The sequence below is a fragment of the Oncorhynchus mykiss genome, chromosome 15, assembly GCF_013265735.2.
Source record: "Oncorhynchus mykiss isolate Arlee chromosome 15, USDA_OmykA_1.1, whole genome shotgun sequence".
Taxonomy (NCBI): domain Eukaryota; kingdom Metazoa; phylum Chordata; class Actinopteri; order Salmoniformes; family Salmonidae; genus Oncorhynchus; species Oncorhynchus mykiss.
In genome coordinates this window covers 73,883,129-73,903,791 of record NC_048579.1, presented here as the reverse complement: position 1 = coordinate 73,903,791, position 20,663 = coordinate 73,883,129, and the positions used below count along the sequence as shown (strand labels likewise).

General features: G+C 45.9%; 2 protein-coding genes across 5 annotated transcripts; both read left to right on the top strand.

The window, feature by feature from the left end:
* Positions 1-1,623: 1,623 nt before the first annotated feature.
* On the top strand, positions 1,624-19,509 carry mgst1.1 (microsomal glutathione S-transferase 1.1). 3 transcript variants are annotated; one of them, XM_036945345.1, is made up of 4 exons: positions 1,624-1,772; positions 13,822-13,968; positions 18,319-18,413; positions 19,153-19,509. In XM_036945345.1, the coding sequence occupies exons 2-4, from the start codon at positions 13,843-13,845 to the stop codon at positions 19,397-19,399; spliced, it is 468 nt and encodes a 155-aa protein (XP_036801240.1). In that variant the 5' UTR covers positions 1,624-1,772; positions 13,822-13,842; the 3' UTR covers positions 19,400-19,509. The 3 variants fall into 3 exon arrangements, with proteins under 3 accessions (XP_036801240.1, XP_036801239.1, XP_036801238.1); XM_036945344.1 differs by having other exon boundaries at positions 1,754-1,887; XM_036945343.1 differs by lacking the exon at positions 1,624-1,772 and adding an exon at positions 12,998-13,154.
* LOC118938851 (microsomal glutathione S-transferase 1-like) lies at positions 1,661-12,874 on the top strand. 2 transcript variants are annotated; one of them, XM_036945346.1, is made up of 4 exons: positions 1,661-1,887; positions 5,650-5,787; positions 6,863-6,957; positions 11,338-12,874. In XM_036945346.1, the coding sequence occupies exons 2-4, from the start codon at positions 5,662-5,664 to the stop codon at positions 11,579-11,581; spliced, it is 465 nt and encodes a 154-aa protein (XP_036801241.1). In that variant the 5' UTR covers positions 1,661-1,887; positions 5,650-5,661; the 3' UTR covers positions 11,582-12,874. The 2 variants fall into 2 exon arrangements, with proteins under 2 accessions (XP_036801241.1, XP_036801242.1); XM_036945347.1 differs by having other exon boundaries at positions 1,730-1,887; positions 5,647-5,787.
* Positions 19,510-20,663: the final 1,154 nt, after the last annotated feature.

Here is a 20,663-nt window from a genome sequence, read left to right as displayed (position 1 = left end):
TTGGAGATGAGATCAGACATACCAGCGCAGCTCAGATCAGCTTTGCTCTGGCTTGTTTTCATGGAAACGGTCACGGTGAGTCAGCGTAAACTGACTGGGTGCTCTTTGGAACCTGTCTGTCTTCAATAAGGGGTCAGGGAGTGAAGATAACACCTTTGGTCTACTTGCAGGTGATAGGGTACACACACACACACAGACACAGACACACACACACACAGACACAGAGGCATGCAGGCAGACAAACACACACACACACAGAGGCATGCAGACATACAGAGGCATGCAGACACACACACACACACACACACACACACACACACACACACACACACACACACACACACACACACACACACACACACACACACACACACACACACACACACACAGAGAGAGAGAGAGCCATGCAGACAGACACACACAATCAAAACTGCAGTCGACTGTGGTACTTTGGACTCAGTAATTACAGAATAACTGTACTGTAGTTGAACTGCAGTTATACTGCCCCCGAACTGCAGTTTTACTGCCCCCGAACTGCAGTTATACTGGCCCCGAACTGCAGTTTTACTGCCCCCGAACTGCAGTTATACTGCCCCCGAACTGCAGTTTTACTGCCCCCGAACTGCAGTTTTACTGCCTCCGAACTGCAGTTTTACTGCCCCCGAACTGCAGTTATACTGCCCCCGAACTGCAGTTATACTGCCTCCGAACTGCAGTTTTACTGCCCCCGAACTGCAGTTATACTGCCTCCGAACTGCAGTTATACTGCCTCCGAACTGCAGTTATACTGCCTCCGAACTGCAGTTATACTGGCCCCGAACTGCAGTTTTACTGCCCCCGAACTGCAGTTATACTGCCCCCGAACTGCAGTTTTACTGCCCCCGAACTGCAGTTTTACTGCCTCCGAACTGCAGTTTTACTGCCCCCGAACTGCAGTTATACTGCCCCCGAACTGCAGTTATACTGCCTCCGAACTGCAGTTTTACTGCCCCCGAACTGCAGTTATACTGCCTCCGAACTGCAGTTATACTGCCTCCGAACTGCAGTTATACTGCCTCCGAACTGCAGTTATACTGCCCCCGAACTGCAGTTATACTGCCCCCGAACTGCAGTTATACTGCCCCCAACCTGCAGTTATACTGCCCCCGAACTGCAGTTATACTGCCCCCAACCTGCAGTTATACTGCCCCCGAACTGCAGTTATACTGCCTCCGAACTGCAGTTATACTGCCTCCGAACTGCAGTTATACTGCCCCCAACCTGCAGTTATACTGCCCCCGAACTGCAGTTACTACAGTTATACTAGAGTTATACTACAGTGTACTACAGTTGTACTGCACTATAACTAGAGTTATACTACAGTGTACTACAGTTATACTACCGTGTACTACAGTTATACTACCGTGTACTACAGGTGTACTACAGTTGTACTGCACTATAACTACAGTTATACTACAGTGTACTGCAGTTGTACTGCACTCTAACTACAGTTATACTATAGTGTACTGCAGTTGTACTGCACTCTGTCTACAATATTTTTTCCGTAAGGGTATGTATATACCATACAAATTTCTGCCCAACAATAACAATGTTTACCGTTGGTAGTGGAATGTGTGTCTGTTCAACCTGCCCTCAATTTCGCAACACCACATGTGGCCTCGGTCCAAGTGTCCCAGAAATTCAACAACGCCTTCTTTTGCATTGTCAAACGATCTCTGGTCTGTGAAATATACTCCTTGATTTACAGAAAGAAGGATTTACAATCCAGACTGGTAGGAATATCTTTACGCACTCATTAAAGTTCATCCACGGGGGTTTTTTTCTGCGTGTTTAATCTACAGCCGGGGCAGGACGAGTGGCGCGCCAGTAACAGACGTTAAGCGTAACATCAGTAAAACAACGTGTTTTTGTTGAATCCCTAACTCCTCGCGCCATTATTTTGTTGAACTTTGCCTTCATGTTAGGCTACTTATCTGACGCCATATGTGCCGGTTACATTTGAACGATAGAACCAACTGCTGCGCTGCTATGATAAGTGATAAGAGCCGTGAAACTGAACACAGTAACATACGGGAACTTGCAGTAGTTTATCATTCAAACAGATTGTTATTTTTTTACATTTTAATTACAATGTTTCTGTTGACACTGACAGGCAAAACCTGCATAGCGGTGCGGTGCATATTGATGCGGTGCGGTGCATATAGACGCGGTGCGGTGCATATAGACGCGGTGCGGTGCATATAGACGCGGTGCGGTGCATATTGATAGTGCATTGTATGGATTTTAAAGGACTTAACAATAGACTGTTTTGCTTTTTTAAAACTTATATATATATTTTTTAGAGGGTAGATCAGCTTTAATATTGCAAATAGATAATGTAATTGTCTGCATCACTTCCAATCCCTGGTATATTTATATGGTAAATATGTATATATATATATACATATATAGAAACACACATCTTTTTAAAATGTATTATCTTTTATTATTTCCCACAAACCCTACCACCCCTCCCCTGATTGGAGTAAACCCTACCACCCCTCCCCTGATTGGAGTAAACCCTACCACCCCTCCCCTGATTGGAGCAAACCCTACCACCCCTCCCCTGATTGGAGTAAACCCTACCACCCCTCCCCTGATTGGAGTAAACCCTACCACCCCTCCCCTGATTGGAGTAAACCCTACCACCCCTCCCCTGATTGGAGTAAACCCTACCACCCCTCCCCTGATTGGAGTAAACCCTACCACCCCTCCCCTGATTGGAGTAAACCCTACCACCCCTCCCCTGATTGGAGTAAACCCTACCACCCCTCCCCTGATTGGAGTAAACCCTACCACCCCTCCCCTGATTGGAGTAAACCCTACCACCCCTCCCCTGATTGGAGTAAACCCTACCACCCCTCCCCTGATTGGAGTAAACCCTACCACCCCTCCCCTGATTGGAGTAAACCCTACCACCCCTCCCCTGATTGGAGTAAACCCTACCACCCCTCCCCTGATTGGAGTAAACCCTACCACCCCTCCCCTGATTGGAGTAAACCCTACCACCCCTCCCCTGATTGGAGTAAACTAATGGACAACAACACGTAGGCTTTTACTATATACATTTATGGGCACAATCTATTGTAAAATAGTTCTATTTTAATCCTGGCCTTCCTTTATTTCTGATCCACTTTGATTTCTATCTGCCATGTATATTTGTAACTGTGCTATTTCACAAAAGTTCTGAACCTAGATACATTTTACAGACACAGTATGTTTTACATTTGTTGTTATTAGTCCCAATCTTCAGCTCCATTCAACCCCTCCCATCTACCTCTTAACACCATCCAGTCCCATACTTCAGCTCCATTCAACCCCTCCCATCTACCTCTTAACACCATCCAGTCCCATCCTTCAGCTCCATTCAACCCCTCCCATCTACCTCTTAACACCATCCAGTCCCACCCTTCAGCTCCATTCAACCCCTCCCATCTACCTCTTAACACCATCCAGTCCCATCCTTCAGCTCCATTCAACCCCTCCCATCTACCTCTTAACACCATCCAGTCCCATCCTTCAGCTCCATTCAACCCCTCCCACCTATCTCTTAACACCATCCAGTCCCAACCTTCAGCTCCATTCAACCCCTCCCATCTATCTCTTAACACCATCCAGTCCCATCCTTCAGCTCCATTCAACCCCTCCCATCTATCTCTTAACACCATCCAGTCCTTCAGCTCCATTCAACCCCTCCCATCTATCTCTTAACACCATCCAGTCCCAACCTTCAGCTCCATTCAACCCCTCCCATCTATCTATAAACACCATCCAGTCCCATCCTTCAGCTCCATTCAACCCCTCCCATCTATCTATAAACACCATCCAGTCCCAACCTTCAGCTCCATTCAACCCCTCCCACCTATCTCTTAACACCATCCAGTCCCACCCTTCAGCTCCATTCAACCCCTCCCATCTATTTCTAAACACCATCCAGTCCCACCCTTCAGCTCCATTCAACCCCTCCCATCTATCTATAAACACCATCCAGTCCCAACCTTCAGCTCCATTCAACCCCTCCCACCTATCTCTTAACACCATCCAGTCCCACCCTTCAGCTCCATTCAACCCCTCCCATCTATTTCTAAACACCATCCAGTCCCACCCTTCAGCTCCATTCAACCCCTCCCACCTATCTCTTAACACCATCCAGTCCCAACCTTCAGCTCCATTCAACCCCTCCCACCTATCTCTTAACACCATCCAGTCCCAACCTTCAGCTCCATTCAACCCCTCCCATCTATCTCTCAACACCATCCAGTCCCATACTTCAGCTCCATTCAACCCCTCCCACCTATCTCTTAACACCATCCAGTCCCAACCTTCAGCTCCATTCAACCCCTCCCATCTATCTCTCAACACCATCCAGTCCCATCCTTCAGCTCCATTCAACCCCTCCCATCTATATCTAAACACCATCCTTCAGCTCCATTCAACCCCTCCCATCTATCTATAAACACCATCCAGATTGTAAATTAAAGATAAACATTTTTTGCTAAAATAATAATTATATTATTGATTGATTGACTATAACTTTTCAGACCACCCAGTATTGTTATCTGCAGAGTTATCTCCAGGTAAATGTTGACTACAGATCCCCTAACAGCTGTGTTTATAGATGCTAGCCTCTACATCAGTCAGACTACAGATCCCATAACAGCTGTGTTTATAGATGCTAGTCTAGACACCAGTCAGACTACAGATCCCCTAACAACAGCTGTGTTTATAGATGCTAGTCTAGACACCAGTCAGACTACAGATCCCCTAACAGCTGTGTTTATAGATGCTAGTCTAGACACCAGTCAGACTACAGATCCCCTAACAGCTGTGTTTATAGATGCTAGTCTAGACACCAGTCAGACTACAGATCCCATAACAGCAGCTGTGTTTATAGATGCTAGTCTAGACACCAGTCAGACTACAGATCCCATAACACCAGCTGTGTTTATAGATGCCAGTCTAGACACCAGTCAGACTACAGATCCCATAACAGCAGCTGTGTTTATAGATGCTAGTCTAGACACCAGTCAGACTACAGATCCCATAACACCAGCTGTGTTTATAGATGCTAGCCTCTACATCAGTCAGACTACAGATACTATCATATTCATTGCTATGTGTCAGTCTGTGAATCAGACGGTGTTGTCTGTCTGTCACGGTCGTCCTCCTCTTCTTCTGAAGAGGAGAGGCGAAAAGGATCAGAGGACCAATATGCGGCGTGGTAAGTGTCCATGGTAAATCTTTAATAAAGAAAGACTGAACACTATACAAACGAGTAACAAAAACAATAAACCAAATTCGACCGTGAAGCTACAAAATGAGACCTGTGCTGAAACAAGCCATCAACATAGACAAACATAGAAATACCCCAAAACATAGAAAAACAAACATAGACTGCCCACCCAACTCACGCCCTGACCATACTAAATAACGACAAAACAAAGGAAATAAAGGTCAGAACGTGACACTGTCTGGACCCAGCGTGTTGGCGGTTTCATTGGAATTGAATACATGTTCAGTATGCACGATGACTCCTGTAGATATTGGTGCTCTTTATGAAGAGCAAAAAGTCCCAATGCTGTTTACAGTGTCTCTCGTTGGTCGTAGCAGAGTGACACCAAGATGAAGGAAACGCCATCGTTGATAGACAGCGAGGTGTTCCTGGCCTTCTCTACCTACGCCACTGTCGTCGTCCTCAAGATGATGCTGATGTCTCCTATGACTGCATACTTCCGCTTCACGAGAAAGGTATGGGAATGTGGTCATCTCCCTCCACAGTGTTATATAGCCTGTAAGTGAACTCTATGGTGTAAACTTGTCTCTGCCTCCACAGTGTTATATAGCCTGTAAGTGAACTCTATGGTGTAAACTTGTCTCTGCCTCCACAGTGTTTTATAGCCTGTAAGTGAACTCTATGGTGTAAACTTGTCTCTGCCTCCACAGTGTTATATAGCCTGTAAGTGAACTCTATGGTGTAAACTTGTCTCTGCCTCCACAGTGTTATATAGTCTGTAAATGAACTCTATGGTGTAAACTTGTCTCTGCCTCCACAGTGTTATATAGTCTGTAAATGAACTCTATGGTGTAAACTTGTCTCTGCCTCCACAGTGTTATATAGCCTGTAAGTGAACTCTATGGTGTAAACTTGTCTCTGCCTCCACAGTGTTATATAGTCTGTAAATGAACTCTATGGTGTAAACTTGTCTCTGCCTCCACAGTGTTATATAGTCTGTAAATGAACTCTATGGTGTAAACTTGTCTCTGCCTCCACAGTGTTATATAGCCTGTAAATTAACTCTATGGTGTAAACTTGTCTCTGCCTCCACAGTGTTATATAGCCTGTAAGTGAACTCTATGGTGTAAACTTGTCTCTGCCTCCACAGTGTTATATAGCCTGTAAGTGAACTCTATGGTGTAAACTTGTCTCTGCCTCCACAGTGTTATATAGCCTGTAAGTGAACTCTATGGTGTAAACTTGTCTCTGCCTCCACAGTGTTATATAGCCTGTAAGTGAACTCTATGGTGTAAACTTGTCTCTGCCTCCACAGTGTTATATAGCCTGTAAGTGAACTCTATGGTGTAAACTTGTCTCTGCCTCCACAGTGTTTTATAGCCTGTAAGTGAACTCTATGGTGTAAACTTGTCTCTGCCTCCACAGTGTTATATAGTCTGTAAGTGAACTCTATGGTGTAAACTTGTCTCTGCCTCCACAGTGTTTTATAGTCTGTAAGTGAACTCTATGGTGTAAACTTGTCTCTGCCTCCACAGTGTTATATAGTCTGTAAGTGAACTTTATGGTGTAAAAGTGTCTCTGCCTCCACAGTGTTTTGCCAACATGGAAGACACAGGGATGGCTAAGACTCCAGAGGACAAGAAGAGGATGCTGAGAGTTGACCCGGATGTGGAACGTGTGAGAAGGTAGGCCCACCCTTATAGAGGCCCACCCTTATAGAGCCCCCTAGACTTATAGAGGCCCACCCTTATAGAGGCCCACCCTTATAGAGGCCCCACTAGACTTATAGAGCCCCCCTAGACTGATAGAGGCCCCACTAGACTTATAGAGGCCCCCCAGACTTATAGAGGCCCCCCTAGACTGATAGAGGCCCCACTAGACTTATAGAGGCCCCACTAGACTGATAGAGGCCCCCCTAGACTGATAGAGGCCCCACTAGACTTATAGAGGCCCCCTAGACTGATAGAGGCCCCCTAGACTGATAGAGGCCCCCCTAGACTTATAGAGCCCCCCTAGACTTATAGAGGCCCCCCTAGACTTTTAGAAGCCCCACTAGACTTATAGAGGCCCCCACTAGACTTATAGAGCCCCCCCCCAAACTTATATAGGCCCCACTAGACTTATAGAGCCCCCCCTAGACTTATAGAGGCCCCCCTAGATTTATAGAGCCCCCCCTAGACTTATAGAGGCCCCCCTAGACTTATAGAGGCCCCCCTAGACTTATAGAGGCCCACTAGACTTATAGAGCCCCCCCTAGACTTATAGAGGCCCCCTAGACTTTTAGAGGCCCCCCTAGACTTATAGAGCCCCCCCTAGACTTATAGAGCCCCCCTAGACTTATAGAAGCCCCACTAGACTTATAGAGGCCCCTCCTAGACTTATAGAGCCCCCCCCCAAACTTATAGAGGCCCCACTAGACTTATAGAGCCCCCCCTAGACTTATAGAGGCCCCCCTAGATTTATAGAGCCCCCCCTAGACTTATAGAGGCCCCCCTAGATTTATAGAGGCCCCCCTAGATTTATAGAGCCCCCCCTAGACTTATAGAGGCCCCCCCCAAACTTATAGAGGCCCCACTAGACTTATATAGCCCCCCCTAGACTTATAGAGGCCCCCTAGATTTATAGAGCCCCCCCTAGACTTATAGAGGCCCCCTAGATTTATAGAGCCCCCCCTAGACTTATAGAGCCCCCCCCCCCCCCCCCCCCCCCCCAAACTTATAGAGGCCCCACTAGACTTATATAGCCCCCCCTAGACTTATAGAGGCCCCCTAGATTTATAGAGCCCCCTCTAGATATTATAGAGGCCCCCCTAGACTTATAGAGCCCCCCCTGGACTTATAGAGGCCCCCCTAGACTTATAGAGCCCCCCCCTAGTCTTATAGAGGCCCCCCCAAAACTTATAGAGAACCCCCTAGATTTATAGAGCCCCCCCCTAGACTTATAGAGGCCCCCCTAGATTTATAGAGCCCCCCTAGACTTATAGAGGCCCCCCTAGATTTATAGAGCCCCCCCTAGATTTATAGAGGCCCCCCTAGACTTATAGAGCCCCCCCTAGACTTATAGAGGCCACCCCCAAAACTTATAGAGGCCCCCCTAGACTTATAGAAGCCCCACTAGACTTATAGAGGCCCCCCGTAGACTTATAGAGCCCCCCCCCCAAACTTATAGAGGCCCCACTAGATTTATAGAGCCCCCCTCTAGACTTATAGAGGCCCCCCTAGATTTATAGAGACCCCCTAGACTTATAGAGCCCCCCCTAGATTTATAGAGCCCCCCCTAGACTTATAGAGGCCCCCATAGACTTATAGAGCCCCCCCTAGACTTATAGAGGCCCCCCCAAAACTTATAGAGGCCCCCCTAGATTTATAGACCCCCCCCTAGACTTATAGAGGCCCCCTAGATTTATATAGCCCCCCCTAGACTTATAGAGGCCCCCCTAGATTTATAGAGCCCCCCCTATACTTATAGAGGCCCCCCTACACTTATAGAGCCCCCCCTAGACTTATAGAGGCCCCCCCCAAAATGTATAGAGGCCCCCCTAGATTTATAGAGCCCCCCCTAGACTTATAGAGGCCCCCCTAGATTTATAGAGCCCCCCTAGACTTATAGAGGCCCCCCTAGATTTATAGAGCCCCCATTAAACTTATGGAGCCCCCCCTAGACTTATAGAGGCCCCCCTAGATTTATAGAGCCCCCATTAAACTTATGGAGCCCCCCCTAGACTTATAGAGGCCCCCCTAGATTTATAGTGCCCCCATTAAACTTATGGAGCCCCCCCTAGACTTATAGAGGCCCCCCTAGATTTATAGAGCCCCCATTAAACTTATGGAGCCCCCCTAGACTTATAGAGGCCCCCCTAGATGTATAGAGCCCCCATTAAACGTATGGAGCCCCCCCTAGAGTTATAGAGGCCCCCCTAGATTTATAGAGCCCCCATTAAACTTATGGAGCCCCCCCTAGACTTATAGAGGCCCCCCTAGATTTATAGAGCCCCCATTAAAATTATGGAGCCCCCCCTAGACTTATAGAGCCCCCCCTAGACTTATAGAGGCCCCACTAGATTTATAGAGGCCTCCCTAGACTTATGGAGCCCCCCCTAGACTTATAGAGCCCCCCCCTAGACTTATAGAGGCCCCACTAGATTTATAGAGGCTTCCCTAGACTTATGGAGCCCCCCCTAGACTTATAGAGGCCCCACTAGATTTATAGAGGCCTCCCTAGACTTATGGAGCCCCCCCTAGACTTATAGAGGCCCCACTAGATTTATAGAGGCCTCCCTAGACTTATGGAGCCCCCCCTAGATTTATAGAGGCCCCACTAGATTTATAGAGGCCTCCCTAGACTTATGGAGCCCCCCCTAGACTTATAGAGCCCCCCCTAGACTTATGGATACGTTTAATATTTTAGGATATTTATATATTCGATATATTTCGAGGATTTGAACTTGCAACCTTTCGGTTACTAGTCCAGCGCTCTAACCACTAAGTTCAAATCCCCAAGCTGACAAGGTACACATCTGTCGTTCTGCCCCTGAACAGGCAGTTAACCCCACTGTTCCTAGGCCGTCATTGAAAATAAGAATTTGTTCTTAACTGACTTGCCTGGTTAAATAAAGGTCAAATAAATAAAAAAAAGAGCTTTCCAAAAGTTGTTCAAAAGAGATCAGTCCTTTATCGACGGAGCCCAGATCATGTATTTATAAATCCCATCATTGCATAGTTCGGTAGGTACGCCGTAGGCCAGCATAGCTGAACTTAAGTTGTAAATATAGAAGAAAAAAAATAGGGTTTTACCCGGTAATGTGTATTTATCTTTCAAATCCTGGAATGTTCTCCAACCGTTACTGTCCGTGATATCGCCATGGGTACGACAGATTCCACATGTGGACCATTTGGTGGGAAGGCATCGTTGTGAAATACTGGAGCATGGGCCATTTGGTGGGAAGGCATCGTTGTGAAATACTGGAGCATGGGCCATTTGGTGGGAAGGCATCGTTGTGAAATACTGGAGCATGGGCCATTTGGTGGGAAGGCATCGTTGTGAAATACTGGAGCATGGACCATTTGGTGGGAAGGCATCGTTGTGAAATACTGGAGCATGGGCCATTTGGTAGGAAGGCATCGTTGTGAAATACTGGAGCATGGACCATTTGGTGGGAAGGCATCGTTGTGAAATACTGGAGCATGGGCCATTTGGTGGGAAGGCATCGTTGTGAAATACTGGAGCATGGGCCATTTGGTGGGAAGGCATCGTTGTGAAATACTGGAGCATGGACCATTTGGTGGGAAGGCATCGTTGTGAAATACTGGAGCATGGGCCATTTGGTGGGAAGGCATCGTTGTGAAATACTGGAGCATGGGCCATTTGGATTCCCAGTTACATTGTTTTTCAATTTTGTACCAAATAGAGATTGTGAGTAGTTTACATTGTTTAAAGGATATGTCAGTGGAGACCACCTCTTCCAGGGTAATAGGACACCATATTATATTGGTTAAGGGATATCAGTGGAGACCACCTCTTCCAGGGTAATAGGACACCATATTATATTGGTTAAGGGATGTCAGTGGAGACCACCTCTTCCTGGACAATAGGAGACACCATATTAGAACCTCTCTCTCTCTCATTCCCCAGATGATCTGAACTCTCTCTCTCTCTCTCATTCCCCAGATGATCTGAACTCTCTCTCTCTCTCATTCCCCAGATGATCTGAACTCTCTCTCTCTCTCTCTCATTCCCCAGATAATCTGAACTCTCTCTCTCATTCCCCAGATGATCTGAACTCTCTCTCTCTCTCTCTCTCATTCCCCAGAAAATCTGAACTCTCTTTCTCATTCCCCAGATGATCTGAACTCTCTCTCTCTCATTCCCCAGATAATCTGATCTCTCTCTCTCATTCCCCAGATGATCTGAACTCTCTCTCTCTCATTCCCCAGATGATCTGAACTCTCTCTCTCTCTCATTCCCCAGATGATCTGAACTCTCTCTCTCTCATTTGCCAGATGATCTGAACTTTCTCTCTCTCTCATTCCCCAGATGATCTGAACTCTCTCTCTCTCATTCCCCAGATGCCACCAGAACGACCTGGAGAACATCATCCCGTTCGTAGTGATTGGTCTGCTGTATACCCTGACGGGGCCAGACCTCTCCACTGCTCTGCTCCACTTCCGGGTGTTTGTTGGTTCCAGGCTCTTCCACACGGTGGCCTACGTCCTCCCCCTGCCCCAGCCCAGCAGAGGTCTAGCTTGGATGGTTGGCATGGGCGCTACCTTCTCCATGGCATACAGAGTGCTAAGCTCAACGCATCTCTGAAGAGGCGATCAATCAATTAATAATTCATCAGATTGATTGATTCAAAGTTTTCAGATGGCCTAAAATAGTCCTCGGGACACTCTACCTCTGAGGAGACACTCACACATTTATTAGACCTGGGTCAAATAGGCTACATAATGTTAAATACGTTTGAGAGTGCTTGATTGTACTTGGAGTTTGCACTTCTGGAACGATTCTATTGGTTCTGTTGTATCAGACAGACTAACTATACATTCTCTGCACGTTTTGTTTTTAACTCAGCACTGAATTTGATCTGTGCAACAAAAAAAAAGTATTAATATCAGCAAAAAATAATTAAACTAAACGTAGGGCTCGATTCAATCTATTTCACGGAAGGTCAGTGCTAGCGCGCAGTAGACATTAAACGGTAACGGTCCCGCGGAAACTCCATTCAAGGTAAACGCTGCATACATTCGGAAACTCCATTTAACATTTCAAGTGCACCAGAGCGCTGACTTTAGGCGATACGGATTGAATGGAGCCCTGAACTAAAATCAAGTGTAGTTCAGTATCCGATACCGCATGTAATCTGGCTATTTTTACCCACATCAAATCACCAGTTTATTCGTCGCGTACACAGATTTGCAGATGTTATCGCATGTGCTGTAAAATGATAGTGTTGCTAGGTCCAATAGTGCAGTCATACCGAGCAATGCATTAAAAATAAATAAAACATACACACATGACCCGGTCTGTCTGGTTGTCTGACACACAGCCCTACAGACCCGGTCTGTCTGGTTGTCTGACACACAGCCCTACAGACCCGGTCTGTCTGGTTGTCTGACACACAGCCCTACAGACCCGGTCTGTCTGGTTGTCTGACACACAGCCCTACAGACCCGGTCTGTCTGGTTGTCTGACTGACTGCAAACACCTATTTTATATCTTAGACATTTTTTTTGCATCTGATGTGATAATCTAATGTTTATAAATTATTAAATTCGGGTTTTGGGAATTAAAGTTGAATTAAAAATGTGTGTGGCGGGGATTATTGTTTGATTTTAATTGAAATAGGGCCTTTGAAGTAGGCTACAAATACCAGAGATATTTTGCTAATTGGCTAATGAATATGACCTTATACTTGATCTAATTCTGTATCTTTTTAAATTCTGTATATGGTTTTAGATCTACATATGATATGATATGTTTACTAGGCCACGTATCTGTAATGCTACTGATTGGTTTGCTTTGTTCGTTCCATTTTCTAAGCCAATCAGGGATTGTCCCTTTTTTAATGCTTTCCACCTGTAAATAAACGAACGATCTCTAGAACGACATGTCTGGTGGTGTTTGTTTGTAGAACGAATATACATAGATGTTGTAGATGAAAATGTGTTCATCGGACAATGAAACGGTAGCATAAAAAAAGCCATCGGAGGAAGTGGACGCATTTTTTTGGTAGAACCGCAGATCTGGCGGAAGTCCAAATATTCGCCCCCCTTTTTTCTTCTTCTGAAACTGCCTGAACAAACCGCCCACAACGGCGCAGTCTAACAGGCTGGTACTTTTCCCTGGCTCCGAGTCAAAACCAAAGACGAAGTTTCTTGAAAAGGTATGAAACTATTCGCTCTGCTCAAAATAAACTATGCGAACGCCGTCAGCGGATATTATTGTAGCGTGTGTGTAGATCAATTAAAATGTAACCGGTACAATAGTTACATTTGTATCGTTTTTTGAATTTTTTAAAAATGAGGCTATTTTGCGTAATGTGTGTAGACTATGTAAATGCGCAAACGCTGTGGCTGCACGTACCCAGCGCTGCACAGGTTATAACGTGTGTATGGGAGACATTGTGTCACAAAACAATGCATGCATTTAATTCATCATAGTATGCACGAGGAAAGTACAACCTTTCTGTTGGGGGTAAATTGTATCTGTGTGTAAACTACCCTAGAAACAGTAAACATTACAACGACTAGAAACAAAGTGTTGGGTTTTGCCATGGAACACTCCTCTCCCAAGATTATGCAATAGCACCCCATTAAAAATAACACAAATAAGAGTTGTCGTAAATCAATAAATATCTATATGCATTAGGTTTATTAATGTGTTATTACCATTAGATCAATGATCAATTACGTATTTTATTTTTTTATTTTTTATGAAACATTTTTTTTTTAAAGTTGAAATGTAAAACCCCCTTTTCAAATCCACTTGAAGTTCAATCAAACCTAAACCGCGTGATCGCTAAGTTTATGTTGTTCTGCTCTGTTTTCCAGCGAGACTCGAACCGAACAGCCATGGCAGAGCTAACTCATATGATAGACAGCGAGGTGTTCCTGGCCTTCTCTACCTACGCCACTATCGTCGTCCTCAAGATGATGCTGATGTCTCCTATGACTGGATACTTCCGCATCACGAGAAAGGTACACAAACCTAGAGTTTGACCTTGTTTTCCCTTCATTTGACTGCAGTGGGCTAAATCAGGGTCTCACAGAGTGATTATTGGTAGTCTTAAACAAATCTACTTTGTAATATAAGTATACTACCTCACACACACGTGTTTTTTAAATGTATGTTTATTTCACCTTTATTTAACCAGGTAGGCTAGTTGAGAACAAGTTCTCATTTACATCTGTGACCTGGCCAAGATAAAGCAAAACAGTTCGACACAAACAACAACACAGAGTTACACATGGAATAAACAAAACATACAGTCAATAATACAGTAGAACAAGTCTATGTACAGTGAGTGCAAATGAGGTAAGATAAGGGAGTTAAGGAAATAAATAGGCCATGGTGGCGAAGTAATTACAATATAGCAATTAAACACTGGAATGGTAGATGTGCAGAAGATGAATGTGCAAGTAGAGATACTGGGGTGTAAAGGAGCAAGATAAATAAATAAATACAGTATGGGGATGAGGTAGATAGATGGGCTGTTTAAAGATGGGCTATGTACAGGTGCAGTGATCTGTGAACTGCTCTGACAGCTGGTGCTTAAAGCTAGTGAGGGAGATGTGAGTCTCCAGCTTCAGAGATTTTTGCAGTTCATTCCAGTCATTGGCAGCAGAGAACTGTAAGGAAAGATGACCAAAGGGCTTTGGGGGTGACCAGAGAGATATACCTGCTGGAGCGCGTGCTACGAGTGGTTGCTGCTATGGTGACCAGTGAGATATACCTGCTGGAGCGCGTGCTACGAGCGGTTGCTGCTATGGTGACCAGTGAGATATACCTGCTGGAGCGCGTGCTACGAGTGGTTGCTGCGATGGTGACCAGTGAGCTGAGATAAGTCGTGGATTTACCTAGCAGAGACTTGTAGATGACCTGTAGCCAGTGGGTTTGGCGACGAGTATGAAGCGAGGGCCAACCAATGAGAGCATACAGGTCGCAGTGGTGGGTAGTATATGGGGCTTTGGTGACAAAACGGATGGCACTGTGATAGACTGCATCCAATTTGTTGAGTAGGGTATTGGAGGCTATTTTGTAAATGACATCACTGAAGTCGAGGATCGGTAGGGGGGTCAGTTTTATGTGTGTATGTTTGGCAGCATGGGTGAAGGATGCTTTGTTGCGATATAGGAAGCCAATTCTAGATTTAATTTTGGATTGGAGATGTTTGATGTGATTCTGGAAGGAGAGTTTACAGTCTAGCCAGACACCTAGGTATTTGTAGTTGTCCACATATTCTAAGTCCGAACCGTCCAGAGTAGTGATGTTGGACGGGCGGGCAGGTGCAGGCAGCGATCGGTTGAAGAGCATGCATTTAGTTTTACTTGCATTTAAGAGCAGTTGGAGACCACGGAAGGAGAGTTGTATGGCATTGAAGCCCATCTGGAGGTTAGTTAACACAGTGTCCAAGGAGGGGCCAGAGGTATACAGAATGGTGTCGTCTGATCATTGATGTATACAGAGAAGAGAGTCGGCCCGAGAATTGAACCCTGTGGCACACCCATAGAGACTGCCAGAGGTCCGGACAACAGGCCCTCCGATTTGACACACTGAACTCTATCAGAGAAGTAGTTGGTAAACCAGGTGAGGCAATCATTTGAGAAACCAAGGCTGTCGAGTCTGCCAATAAGAATGTGGTGATTGACAGAGTCGAAAGCCTTGGCCAAGTCGATGAATACGTCTGCACAGTAATGTCTCTTATCGCTGGCGGTTATGATGTCATTTAGGACCTTGAGCGTGGCTGAGGTGCACCCATGACCAGCTCTGAAACCAGATTGCATAGCGGAGAAGGTACGGTGGGATTCGAAATGGTCGGTAATCTGTTTTGTTAACTTGGCTTTCAAAGACCTTTAGAAAGACAGGGTAAGATAGAAGACACCTGTTCCATGTCAGATATATAGTGGACATGTATTGCATTTTGAGTCTGTTTCCCAATATTACACTTAAGGTACATCACAGAAGACTGAAATATAAATAAACAGACGATTTTTGTCTGTTTAAAAAATCTTCATGAATTATGAAATTATGAAAAATATGAATAACATTCCTCCCATGAGGCTGAAGAGGGTGATTTAGGTCAATGACTGCAGGAAAGGGCTACTAACAAAACACTTTGAAAATGGTTATAATTAAAAATGAAAACATAATTCCAAGTGAATTTAAATGCGATTTCATGAATGGAAAAGAACAGAGGTAAGAAGTGTGTTGAATCCCGGCCGCATCACATCAGGCTGCATCACATCAGGCCCCATCACATCAGGCCCCATCACATCAGGCTGCATCACATCAGGCCCCATCACATCAGGCTGCATCACATCAGGCCCCATCACATCAGGCCCCATCACATCAGGCCCCATCACATCAGGCCCCATCACATCAGGCTGCATCACATCAGGCCCCATCACATCAGGCTGCATCACATCAGGCCCCATCACATCAGGCTGCATCACATCAGGCCCCATCACATCAGGCCCCATCACATCAGGCTGCATCACATCAGGCCCCATCACATCAGGCCCCATCACATCAGGCCCCATCACATCAGGCCCCATCACATCAGGCTGCATCACATCAGGCCCCATCACATCAGGCCGCATCACATCAGGCCCCATCACATCAGGCTGCATCACATCAGGCCCCATCACATCAGGCCCCATCACATCCGGCCCCATCACATCAGACTGCATCACATCAGGCCCCATCACATCAGGCTGCATCACATCAGGCCCCATCACATCAGGCCGCATCACATCAGGCCCCATCACATCAGGCCCCATAACATCAGGCTGCATCACATCAGGCCCCATCACATCAGGCCCCATCACATCAGGCCCCATCACATCAGGCTGCATCACATCAGGCCCCATCACATCAGGCTGCATCACATCAGGCCGCATCACATCAGGCCCCATCACATCAGGCCCCATCACATCAGGCTGCATCACATCAGGCTGCATCACATCAGGCCCCATCACATCAGGCCGCATCACATCAGGCTGCATCACATCAGGCCGCATCACATCAGGCCCCATCACATCAGGCTGCATCACATCAGGCCCCATCACATCAGGCCGCATCACATCAGGCCCCATCACATCAGGCTGCATCACATCAGGCCCCATCACATCAGGCCCCATCACATCAGGCCCCATCACATCAGGCCCCATCACATCCGGCTGCATCACATCAGGCTGCATCACATCAGGCTGCATCACATCAGGCCCCATCACATCAGGCCCTATCACATCCGGCCCCATCACATCCGGCCCCATCACATCCGGCCCCATCACATCCGGCCCCATCACATCAGGCCCCATCACATCAGGCCCTATCACATCAAGCCACATCACATCAGGCCGCATCACATCAGGCCCTGATCAGGAGCCCCATTTGGGGCGGCGTACAATTGGCCCCAGCGCCGTCCGGGTTTGACCTGTCACGTCCTGACCTTACTTCCTTTTTTATGTCTCGGTTTTAGTTTGGTCAGGGCGTGAGTTGGGGTGGTCAGGGCGTGAGTTGGGGTGGTCAGGGCGTGAGTTGGGGTGGTCAGGGCGTGAGTTGGGGTGGTCAGGGCGTGAGTTGGGGTGGTCAGGGCGTGAGTTGGGGTGGTCAGGGCGTGAGTTAGGGTGGTCAGGGCGTGAGTTGGGGTGGTCGGGGCGTGAGTTGGGGTGGGCATTCTATGTTTTGTAGTCTAGGTTTTGTATTTCTATGTGTTTGGCCTGGTATGGTTCCCAATCAGAGGCAGCTGTCAATCGTTGTCTCTGATTGAGAACCATACTTAGGCAGCCTGTTTTCCCACTGTTAGTTGTGGGTGGTTGTTTTCTGTCTTTGTGTGTTTGCACCAGACAGAACTGTTTCGTTTGTTTCCGACTTGTTGTTTTTTGTTGTTCTGGTGTTCAGTTTCTTTATTCAATCTACCATGAACACGTGCCACGCTGCACCTTGGTCCTCTTCACCTTCTTCCACCTTCTTCCACCTTCTTCCACCTTCTTCCAACCGTTACATGACCGTCATTGTAAATACGAATTTGTTCTTAAATTACTTGCCTAGTTAAATAAAAGGTTAAATAAAAAATAATAAATCCAGGCTGTATCACAACCAGCCGTGATTGGGAGTCCCATAAGGCGGCGCTCAATTGGCCCAGCGTCGTCCGGGTTTGGCCCGGGGGAGGCCGTCATTGTAAATACGAATTTGTTCTTCGCTGACTTGCCTAGTTAAATACAGGATACGTAATGAATGAACCTTGACCCTCCCTGGCTTAACAGAGCCGAGGTGGAAATTGAACGAGATAAAACATGTCCCTCCTTGCTTCCACCTCCCTCCAGGCATTTGCTAACCAGGAGGACACCAGTCTGGCCTCCTCGACAGAGGACAAGAAGAAGCTGGTCAGGGTGGATCCTGATGTGGAGAGAGTACGAAGGTATCCCCGTAGAAATATAATTGAAGCATATCTTTCTGGTTCACGCTGACGTACAGCTGCTGTAACCATGACTGGAAAGAGATGGTAGAAATCCTGTTTTTAATAGAATTAATTTAGACATTTTAGTTTTCCAAATATTTTGATATACTGATCTGAACTCTGTCTCTCTCATTCGCCAGATGATCTGAACTCTCTCTCTCTCATTCCCCAGATGATCTGAACTCTCTCTCTCTCTCATTCCCCAGATGATCTGAACTCTCTCTCTCTCTCATTCCCTAGATAATCTGAACTCTCTCTCTCTCTCATTCCCTAGATAATCTGAACTCTCTCTCTCTCATTCCCCAGATAATCTGAACTCTGTCTCTCTCATTCCCTAGATAATCTGAACTCTCTCTCTCTCATTCCCCAGATAATCTGAACTCTCTCTCTATCATTCCCCAGATGATCTGAACTCTCTCTCTCTCATTCCCTAGATAATCTGAACTCTCTCTCTCTCATTCCCCAGATAATCTGAACTCTCTCTCTCTCATTCCCCAGATAATCTGAACTCTCTCTCTCTCATTCCCCAGATGATCTGAACTCTCTCTCTCATTCCCCAGATAATCTGAACTCTCTCTCTCTCTCTCATTCCCCAGATAATCTGAACTCTCTCTCTCTCTCTCTCTCATTCCCCAGATGATCTGAACTCTCTCTCTCTCATTCCCCAGATAATCTGAACTATCTCTCTCTCATTCCCCAGATGCCACCAGAACGACCTGGAGAACATCATCCCGTTCGTAGTGATTGGTCTGCTGTATACCCTGACGGGGCCCGACCTCTCCACTGCTCTGCTCCACTTCCGGGTGTTTGTTGGTTCCAGGCTCTTCCACACGGTGGCCTATGTCCTCCCCCTGCCCCAACCCAGCAGAGCTGTGGCCTTCCTCATCGGACTGGTCACCACCAGCTCTATGGCCTCTAGGGTTCTGATTACTGCGCTTTATCTGTAGAGGCCTGAGGACGGACACACACACACACACACACACACACACACACACACACACACACCACTACAAGGGCCTTGTCTTTGAGGGTCTCCATTGAATGTGCTTGAGGAGGATACATTTACGTTTATCAAAGTTGTTCCTTCTGTGTCTCTGATAGGATTATAACATGCTGTTACTGCAGTACATATCAGAATGTTACTGCAGTACATATCAGAATGTTACTGCAGTACATATCAGAATGTTACTGCAGTACATATCAGAATGTTACTGCAGTACATATCAGAATGTTACTGACAGTACATATCAGAATGTTACTGCAGTACATATCAGAATGTTACTGCAGTACATATCAGAATGTTACTGCAGTACATATCAGAATGTTACTGCAGTACATATCAGAATGTTACTGCAGTACATATCAGAATGTTACTGCAGTACATATAAGGAATGTTACTGCAGTATCTGTGTCTCTGATAGGATTATAACATGCTGTTACTGCAGTACATATCAGAATGTTACTGCAGTACATATCAGAATGTTACTGCAGTACATATCAGAATGTTACTGCAGTACATATCAGAATGTTACTGCAGTACATATCAGAATGTTACTGCAGTACATATCAGAATGTTACTGCAGTACATATCAGAATGTTACTGCAGTACATATAAGGAATGTTACTGCAGTACATATCAGAATGTTACTGCAGTACATATCAGAATGTTACTGCAGTACATATCAGAATGTTACTGCAGTACATATCAGAATGTTACTGCAGTTCATATCAGAATGTTACTGCAGTACATATCAGAATGTTACTGCAGTACATATAAGGAATGTTACTGCAGTATCTGTGTCTCTGATAGGATTATAAAATGCTGTTACTGCAGTACATATCAGAATGTTACTGCAGTACATATCAGAATGTTACTGCAGTATCTGTGTCTGATAGGATTATAACATGCTGTTACTGCAGTACATATCAGAATGTTACTGCAGTATCTGTGTCTGATAGGATTATAACATGCTGTTACTGCAGTACATATCAGAATGTTACTGACAGTACATATCAGAATGTTACTGCAGTACATATCAGAATGTTACTGCAGTACATATCAGAATGTTACTGACAGTACATATCAGAATGTTACTGCAGTACATATCAGAATGTTACTGCAGTACATATCAGAATGTTACTGACAGTACTGAGAGTACTGACAGTACAACAGTTTCCACTAGAAATTGGAGGCCAGTCAGGGACAATCTA